The sequence below is a fragment of the Narcine bancroftii genome, chromosome 1, assembly GCF_036971445.1.
Source record: "Narcine bancroftii isolate sNarBan1 chromosome 1, sNarBan1.hap1, whole genome shotgun sequence".
NCBI classification, from domain to species: domain Eukaryota; kingdom Metazoa; phylum Chordata; class Chondrichthyes; order Torpediniformes; family Narcinidae; genus Narcine; species Narcine bancroftii.
Genome location: NC_091469.1, coordinates 449,715,119 through 449,724,694, shown reverse-complemented (window position 1 = coordinate 449,724,694; position 9,576 = coordinate 449,715,119). Strand labels below are relative to the sequence as shown.

Here is a 9,576-nt window from a genome sequence, read left to right as displayed (position 1 = left end):
ATGATATTGTTGCCATACTGAGCCACACAGTCATAGGTGTAGAGCAGGAAGCTAAATATACAGCACACTGGTGCTCAGATGCAGATGAAGGTTATGGAGATGTTCTGGCTAATCCACACTGATTAGGTTCTGGAGGTGATAAAATACAGGATCCAAGTACACAGCGGGGTATTGAGGCCAATAGGTAGCCTTGAAGAACTGTGATTTATTGGGCTACTACCCAATGCTTAAAGATAGATTAAGTTGAGTAACTCAGCAATGTCTTGTATAGTGTTCTGAATTTTGATTTTCATTTCTAGGATTTTCAAACAATGTCTTCAAAATGTTGCGTGCGTCTAAGCTTTCTCAACAACATCCGTGGTTTCGATCAACCTTGTGTTCCAGTCTACATCTGTGGCCATGTATGTATGCTGAGCATTATAGACAAAATCTGTATTAAAATAAACAGTTGTGCAAAACATTATAAAATGAGCTGTAATCTTTTCAAGTCCAAGAGCAAAGACGAGGCTTTAAAACTCTGAGATCAAGAGCAAGGAGACCTGCAGCAACTGAGAATCCTGTTGAAGGAGAGACCATTGCTCCTTCTTTTATGAAGGTAAGCAATTATTTTTATTAATACGTTAACACTTTGGAATTGGTGTGAAAGCATCAATTTTTTTTTTTAAACTGTGTTTACAGGGACTTCTTTTGAGAGACCGAAACAAAGAAGTTGAGAATTTGGACAGTTTGATTAAAACTAAAAATATTCCTGAGGCTCATCAGGATGCATTTAAAACTGGCTTTGCAGAGGGTTTCTTAAAAGCACAAGCTCTCACACAAAGGACAAATGGTAAGTCAGTTTGGAGTAGTTACTAAGTGTTTTTATTTTTGCATCATGAACCTTTTTATGAATATTTTACTTTTCCTCCTTTCTCTGGTCTCATGGTGTTTTGCTGCTGTTTTTTATATATATATATATATATATATAAAAAAGGCTCAATTTATTAGAGTTCATATGCAGACCTCTGAATGTAATTTGATCATGATACTCCCACAGTGAAGACAGCCTTTGTAGGAGCATGGGAAATGTGATAATGGGTTTTAGTAAGGCTTTTGATAAGGTTCCACATGCAAGCTTAATAAGGAATGTTCAGTCACAAGGGATTAATAGAGAGATAGTGACATAGGTTCAGAGATGGCTGGAAGATAGACAGCAGAGAGTCATGGTGGACAACTGTCCGGTTGGAAGCCTGTGACAAGCGGGGTGCTGGGTCCCTTGTTATTTATCATTTATGTGATAAATTAATGATTTGGAAGAGGGTGTGGTTAACTGATTAAGAAAATATACAGTTGATATGAAAATAGGGGGAGTGGTGGATAGCGAGAGGTTTTCTTGGATTACAGAAGGATTTGGTTTGTTTGAAAGAGTTTGAAAGAGTGGGCTGAAAGATGGCAGATGGAACTTAATGTAGACAAGTGCGAGGTGCTGCATTTTGGAAAAAATAACCAAAATAGGACATATGCAGTTAAGGGGAGGGCATTGAGGTTCGCAGAGGGACCTGGGGGTTATGGTGAAGGTGAGTTCCCATGTAGACAGGGTGGTTAAGAAGGCATATGGTATGCTGGGAAGTGATGCTACGGCTGTTTAAGGCATTGGTGAGGCCAGGTTTGGAGTACTGTGCTCAGTTCCGGCCTCCAAATTATAGAAAGGATTTTGATAAGGTGGAGAGGGTGCAGAGAAGATTTACAAGGATGTTGCCTGACTTACAGCATCTAGAGTACGGACAAAGATTAAGGAGACTGGAACTTTATTCATTGGAACGTAGACGGCTGAGAGGGGATTTAATAGAGGTATTTAAAGTTATGAAGGGAATAAATAGACTAGACGTAAATAGACTTGCCCCTGAAGGCAGGGGAGGTTGGAACAAGAGGGCATAAGTTGAGGGTAAGGGGGGAAACTTCAGGAGAAATATTAGAGGATGCTTTTTCGCTCAGAGTGGTGGCAGAATGGAATGATCTTCCAGAAGAGAGAGTTGTGGCAGGGTCCTTTCTGTCATTTAAGAGAAGGTTGGATGTGAGGGGGTTGGAGGGTTATGGGCAGAGAGCAGGAGGGGGGAGCTAGTGGAGTTGTTCAAGTGAACCGGTGTGGACTCGAAGGGCCGACATGGCCTGTTTCCGCGCTGTAAACAGTTGTATGTTTATATGATAAAAGGAACTTTTTGAGTAGAAAATTTGGTTGAGGAAAAGGGGTTTGTGGAACTTTTTTGTTAAAATCTTTTCAAAGCAAATTTAACAATGAAATTGGGAGGAACGGGATAAAATCTTTTAGAAATAAAAGCAGAAACTTAAAAATGCTTGATTCAGGCAGCATCTTTGGAAGATAATATTCCAGTGTTTATGCAATTAATGTTTAATGAACCAGTGGATCTAGACAACATTTTTTTAAAAAAAAAAGCATACCAGTGCAGTACTTAGAAGTGTGAGGAGATTTGGCCTGTTGTCAGTTACTCTTATCACAATCCTACAGTTGGATTGTGGAAATTTTACTGAGTGGTTGCATCACAGCCTGGTTTGGTAATTCAAATGCAGAGGTAGCAAACCTCGACAAGAGCATTACAGGATCTGACCTCTCATCTATTGCAAAATTCTATGTGAGGCACTTACTCAAGAATGCTGCCAACAACTTAAAGAACCCCTGTCACCCTGGCCACAGCCTCTTCTCACAGGCAGAGGTACAGAAATCTGAAAACCAGCCCCTTTAGGTTGAAGAATAGTTTCTTTCCAAACACAGTCAGGCTCTTGAACCTTGGTACACGAATCAAGCTCTGACAGTAAATTACTGCACTTTAGCAAGTCACTTTTTTAAGCACAAGAATCACTGTGAATTCTTATTTATCTTGTATATTGGTCTCTTTTAATTCACTTGTTCACTATTATAGTTTTTTTTTACAAGTGTACCTGTTTGGTTGCAGCAAGCAAGAATTTTGGTGCATCTGTACATAATGCACAGGACAATATTCTCATTGCCAGGATGAGGAACCTTCATGACAGCTAGCAAAAGTTGGATAAGAAGCAAGCAAGCAATTACAACCATAGCTTACATTTACGCAGCACCTTTAACTAGGCAAAAAAGATGATCAAAATGTAAAGCTGTGGCAAAATTCTATCACAAATGGTGGGGGGGGGGGGGGGGGTGGAATTTTCATTCAAGCCATTAAGATTGTTACTGCAGGGATATAATTTTACTGGCTCAGACCTGATGGATCCACTCCCATATATGCACAATCGTTCACCAATTTCTTGATCCATCGGGAAATTAATTTAAGCAATATCTTGAGAGAATGAACTGGAAATATCAGAGGAAAAATAAGCCAATTAACTTCATAATCTGATACTCATGAACAGCTTGAGTTAGCAAAAAGATTGAATTACTGCTATAAATTTATACCTGGGTATACCCATCATGAATTCTATTTCCAGAAGAGTTTCAAATTTCCAGCATTTATGGCATAGGACAGTCTTTAATTTTGTGTCTGAATGACCTGGCTCTAATTATTAGATAGTCCTAGGTACTCCAACCAGCAAAAATGATTTTCTTTTAAAATGTACCAGAGTGCATCATTAGGAACTGATAATCTCACATTTTAGACCATAATGCATTATTATACAGAGCAACAATCTTTAATTGAAAACATAAGAAATGGGGGAAAGAGTAGGCCATTTGATTCTTCAACCCTGCTTTACCTTTGTACCTCAACACCATTCATAGAAGGCTTAGCAAAAAAATTGTGGACTAAATTAAGACAAATGGAGCTAGCTTAGAATGCTAACTTGGTCATCATGGACGAGTTGGGTGGAAGGGCCTGTTCTGTGCCATATGGATGACTAAGCTTGATGAAAATGTAGAATATGGGCCTCAACATTTTTTCACTTCAAAAGGAATAGTCAAAATGATGGCAGCCAGTCAGGTAAAAGATGAAAGTTCCAACCAGAAAATGCCAGGAATAAAACATCTTGCCAGTGTTTTCTGATCTGATTTTCTCATATACACTTTTTCCATCACAGTTCTGTTAAATAGTTCACTTGCTTAAATATTTTTATCTCTCCTTAGATTCCTTAAGAAGAACAAGACTGGTTCTTCTGTTTCTTCTGTTGCTTGGAATTTATGGACTCTCCAGAACACCATTTTTGTCTGGTAAATATTTATGTGCTAACTTTGGTCTTATAATATTCTGTGTGAAGTTGAAAGGGAGAAATAATTGGTTTCATAATTTTAATTACATTACCTTTTCGAAAATATTTTCTATATTTATTGTACTGGTTCGTGTAGCTCTATTACTGTTATGGGACTGGGATTCACAACCTGCACTGTCTAAGGAGTTTGTACGTTCTCCCCATGTCTGCGTGGGTTTCCTATGGGTGTTCAGGTTTCCTCCCAGCATTCAAAATGTGTTGGATGTCATTGGGTGGAACAGACTCATGGGCCATAAGGGCCTGTTACCATGCTGTTTGTCTAAATTAAAATACACTTCGTAAGTATTCAGTGGGGTGAAAATAATTCAGGAGCACTCTTTTATATTGTATTTGAGATTCAATGTGTTTTGAAATGAGAAATGTAGGGAAGTAGTATTTCACTTTTACAACATTCTTTCCACCAGTGCGATTTCGTACTACATCAGGACTAGATGCAGCAGTGGATCCCATACAGATGAAAAATGTAACATTTGAACATGTGAAAGGGGTAGGTAGCATATACACGGACCTTTGATAAGTATTTTGAATTTGGAAATTCATTTTAAAATGTGGTGATTTTTGTTATCAGGTAGAAGAGGCAAAAAATGAACTACAAGAAGTGGTTGAATTTTTGAAAAACCCTCAGAAGTTCACTGTTTTGGGAGGCAAACTACCTAAAGGTATGCAGCTAAAAATTCTAAATGTTTGCCATGAGCTTTCTATATATCTTTTAATAGCTGACCCAAGACGATGTTGGTAATATTACCAAATCAAATTTCCAATGGAAAGAATTTTTTGGTAACGATCCTGGCTAGTGTTTTTTGATTACAAGTTATTTGCAGCAAAATAACCTAGAACTGACCACAAATGAGATTATTTTTAAAAATGCTGTATGGTGGCTTTACAAATCATTGAATGCAACTTGATAGTTGTACTGTCATCAAAAATTTAGACTTGGTTTGTGCATGCTTCTGATTGTGCGGAGTAGCCTTCCTCAGATCTTCAGTATCAGCATCTAAAATACTATTTATGTGAATTTGTATTGATAATAGAAATTGCTACTTGAAATAGCTATTTCTATTTAATTTCAGGGATTCTTTTAGTTGGACCTCCTGGAAATGGGAAAACTCTTCTTGCAAGAGCAGTCGCTGGTGAAGCTGATGTACCATTCTACTATGCATCTGGATCCGAATTTGATGAAATGTTTGTTGGTGTTGGTGCTAGTAGGATAAGGAACTTGTTTAGTATGTCATGATTTTCAAATTGAAAATTGATTTTTGTGGTAATGTCATTTGACCTGGATTTCCCTTTTCATTTACTGGTTCTTTTGCCTGTGTCTCCTTTAGGAGAGGCAAAAGCAAATGCGCCTTGCGTCATTTTTATTGATGAACTGGATTCTGTAGGTGGAAAGAGAATTGAATCCCCCATGCATCCCTATTCCAGACAAACCATAAATCAACTACTTGCAGAAATGGATGGGTAAGCCCAACATTAAATTTTTTGGGTTTAATATGGGTAATGGACTTTTGTTTGGGTTCATCAAAGTCATCTCTCAAATGAACCTTTATCACCAGGAAAGAGAAAAGTAGCTAGCCCTTGGACAATGTCATCAGCTGCATATTCCCCTCCTGGCTGTCCACCTCCATTGGGTGTAAATCATGGAGTTCTCTTTCCAACAACACAGTAGGAGTTCACTGGAAAAAGTCATGGCAGTTCAGGAAGGTGGCACACCTTTTCAAGGACAATAAGAAATGGGTAATAAATACTAGCCAGGAATTTTTTAAAATAAAGTGAAAGACTACTTTTCCATCTGTGGTGGTTTCTGGGAATCCACTGCCATTTTATACTTCCAATTTGAAACTCTAGGGAACTGTAAGGAATATGATCATGAATTAGCGTAGATGAAATTCAATGCTTTTAAAAAAAAATCAGCATTTTAATTGCAAGATTATGATTCTAAAAGGTGTGCAAATGCAGCAATTTAGGACAAAACGTAAAAGGCATTTGAAAATAAACGTTGAAAGCATGTAAAGAGAATTAGATTTAGGGCATTGTAAATGGAGATTTTGTACAAGAGCACTCTGGGTTTCAAATGGAAAATTACATCTAGTCCTGGGTGGCATACTTTAAACAAAAAGGACTTGGGAGGATGTAATAGATTTACTAGAAAGATTCCAGGGATAAATGATTTCAGTTACATGGATAGATTGGAGAACCTGAAGATGTTAGAGTTGAGATCAACCCTACATCTATCCTCTCAAGTTCCTTAAGAATTTTGTACTTTGCACCACAATTACCTAACTTGAGAGTAGACACTGAAGCCCCTTTCACACTTGCCAGTGATCCCAGGAATCAAATACCAATCGGCCTTTAAAGTGGCATGGGTGAAAGCAAAATCTGCTCAATCCCGGTGTCAGATGATGTTATCTCACGCCGGGGATTGCTGGCCTCGACCCCTAGTACAAACCCCGGCATCTGCAGACGCCAACTTTGAGATCAGGCAAGTGTGAAACGGGCAATTGCATTACAGACACTTTCTATTAAAGGTAGAACAGACAAACACTGGGGATAAACCCTTAAGTATGAAAGCATTCAGTGCCGTGGTTAGGAATGGTCTAGTATGAAAGGCCAAACCCCCATTCCTATCCCGGGACATTAAATAACTGATTTTCTTTGGCAAGAAAAATAAAAGAGCTGAATATTATTTAAAGGGTGAAAAACTACTGCATGCTGTTGTGCAGAGGGTCTTGGGAGTGCTTGTGCATGAATCGCAAAAAGTTAGGTTGCAGGTGCAGCAGGTTATTAAGAAGGCAAATGGAATGTTGGCCTTCACCGCTAGAGGAATTGAATTCAGGAGTAGGGAGGTAATGTTGCAACTGTATAAGGTACTGGTGAGACCACACCTGGAGTACTGTGTCCAGTTCTGGTCTCCATATTCGAGGAAGGATATACTGGCTTTGGAGACGGTCCAGAGGAGGTTTACTAGGTTGATCCCTGGGATGAAGGGGTTGACTTATGATGAAAGATTAATAGGATACAATAGGATTGTATTCGCTCGAGTTCAGAAGAATGAGAGGAGATCTTATACAAACATATAGGATTATGAAGGGTATGGATAGGATAGATGTAGGAAGGTTTTTTGAGCTGGCCGGGGAAACTAAAACGAGAGGACACAGTCTCAAGATTCGGGGGAGTAGATTTAGGACAGAGATGAGGAAAAATAGTTTTTCCCAGAGAGTAGTGAATGTTTGGAATTCTCTAACCAGGGAAGTGGTTGAGGCTGCCTCATTAAACATATTTAAAATTTGGTTAGATAAATTTTTACATGATAGAAGAATTAGGGGATATGGGGAGAAGGCAGGTAGGTGGAGTTAGGTCATAAATTAGATCAGCCATGATCGTATTGAATGGCGGAGCAGGCTTTATGTGCCATTTTTGGCCTACTCCTGTTCCTACTTCCTATGTTCCCACTGGGATGCAAGTGTGAATGGGCCTCATTTCATTGTGTCCTAAGTGCCCACATCGCAGGAATCACCTTGTTGAACCTTTTGCTTTAATGTGCATATCCTTCCTTGGATGAGAAGACAAGTACACAATACTAGATTTCTCTCACTGTGACATTTGAAGCAAGATGTCTATTGTACTTGATTCCTCTTGGAACAAAAGTCACTGTACCATTTGTCCTTTTTTTTGCAAAACGTAAAGATTATCAGTAATTTGTGTACAAATGTACGTACCCAGGTCCTTGTGAATGTCAGCAGTTAAATCTCTCATCACTTTTAGCATGATAGCGTAGCTAGTAGTGCTGCTGCCTCCCAGCTCCAGTGACCTGGGTTTGATCACAGTGTCTGGTTTTGAATGTTAGTAACAGGAAAAACATAAAAACTATCTCTCTGTTTTTCTCCCTAATCTCAAAAATATGTAATCAAATGCTTGTGTGTGTGGGTGAGTGTGAGTAAATGGGATTAGTTTAAGAGAAAATTAATGAAGGATGGGATAGCTTTCCAAACCAGCATGGACATGGTGGACTGAAATGACCTTGTTCTAAAGTGTGGGGTTAAATGTTCGGCTGATTCTTTTTTTAAACCCCTTCTTTCTGTGCCATAATGATCTTGCAATTCTTCCTTTACCGTGCCCTTGCCCAGTTGGGAAGAGTATCAGATTCAGTGGGTTCACAGAGAGACTAGTCTGGACACGTGTTGCACTGTACTCGATTACTATTTTTCACTTAAGCGACAATGTGGACATTCACCTCAGACTTCGGTTGGACTCTGATAATGCTAAACCTGTACTCCACCCACTCTCACACTACAAACAGACTCTTACACATACTCGATTCCTTGACCGATGGGGATGCAGCTTCCTGCAAGTATTGATCTTTCGCAGTACTATGGTTCAGCAACGCTTCTAGCAACCCAATGTGGAGCAATGGCTTCGACCACGAGGCAGAGAGGATGTGCTGTTCATTGGTGTTCTATACAGTGCTAATCCATGCTTTTAGCCAATAATGACTTTAGGTGATTTAAATTAGCCAAATGTTTCAGACAGGGAGGACCCATGATCACCCGCAATACACACATTCGAGGAAGGCAGAGAAACTACGTTTCCCCCACTCACAACACTTTCCCTACTATACACTCTAACTTGGATTCTTCCTCAGAACCTATGTTGCCATTGAGTTTTTTTTATAATTAGCAAATTTGACAGATTGATATCGATTTTCTGTGAGATCACCTGTTGAGTTGGACAAGCTTATTGCGTGAAGCTGCTTGGGCTTTGAGCATTCTCTCATGCTTTGTTTCTGTGCATTCTATACTGTTTTATTGTTAATGCAGTGAAGTTTCTTTCCCTGTCAGTTTCAAGCCCAATGAAGGTGTCATCATTATAGGAGCCACAAACTTCCCTGAAGCTTTGGACAAGTAAGTTCAGATAATAGTTTTGGTTTTCTAAACATTTGGCCAGACCTTATTGATCCAGAATTGTTGCTGGGGTTCTGCTGGTAACTATACCACCACCACATGGTATTCTGATGAATCTCAGCAGCTGGATTCTGCCATTAGATCATGGAGCCCAGCAGGTGAGATTTGACCTTTGGTATGTATGATTTCCATATTTGACAGCACATGAAGTCAGAACTTTTATTTTTTAAACCAATGACGAAATCCATTACTATTTGTCAGTGAGTTGCTGCTTCATGTTGAACCTTAAAATTATATCTTAAAATGTGGTCCTCCATGGTAAGTGATTTTTTTTTTCTCTTTCCCCCCCCCCCCCACCATTTTACTAAACACATGTGAAACAGGAATAATTATTTTTGGCCTTAATTATTCACATACTAATATATTCAAATATGTTAGGAGAAAC

General features: G+C 39.0%; 1 protein-coding gene across 1 annotated transcript in view; it reads left to right on the top strand.

Annotated features, from left to right (window-relative positions):
- The window catches only part of LOC138751775 (ATP-dependent zinc metalloprotease YME1L1-like), a 41,832-nt gene that overhangs the window by 16,079 nt on the left and 16,177 nt on the right, over positions 1–9,576 (top strand). Inside the window, exons 4-12 of the mRNA XM_069914550.1 lie at positions 300–401; positions 489–595; positions 679–829; positions 4,091–4,174; positions 4,638–4,724; positions 4,806–4,892; positions 5,304–5,456; positions 5,559–5,691; positions 9,069–9,131. Of these exons, the coding sequence (XP_069770651.1) occupies positions 300–401; positions 489–595; positions 679–829; positions 4,091–4,174; positions 4,638–4,724; positions 4,806–4,892; positions 5,304–5,456; positions 5,559–5,691; positions 9,069–9,131 (967 nt within the window). The remainder of the gene's footprint in view (positions 1–299; positions 402–488; positions 596–678; positions 830–4,090; positions 4,175–4,637; positions 4,725–4,805; positions 4,893–5,303; positions 5,457–5,558; positions 5,692–9,068; positions 9,132–9,576) is intronic.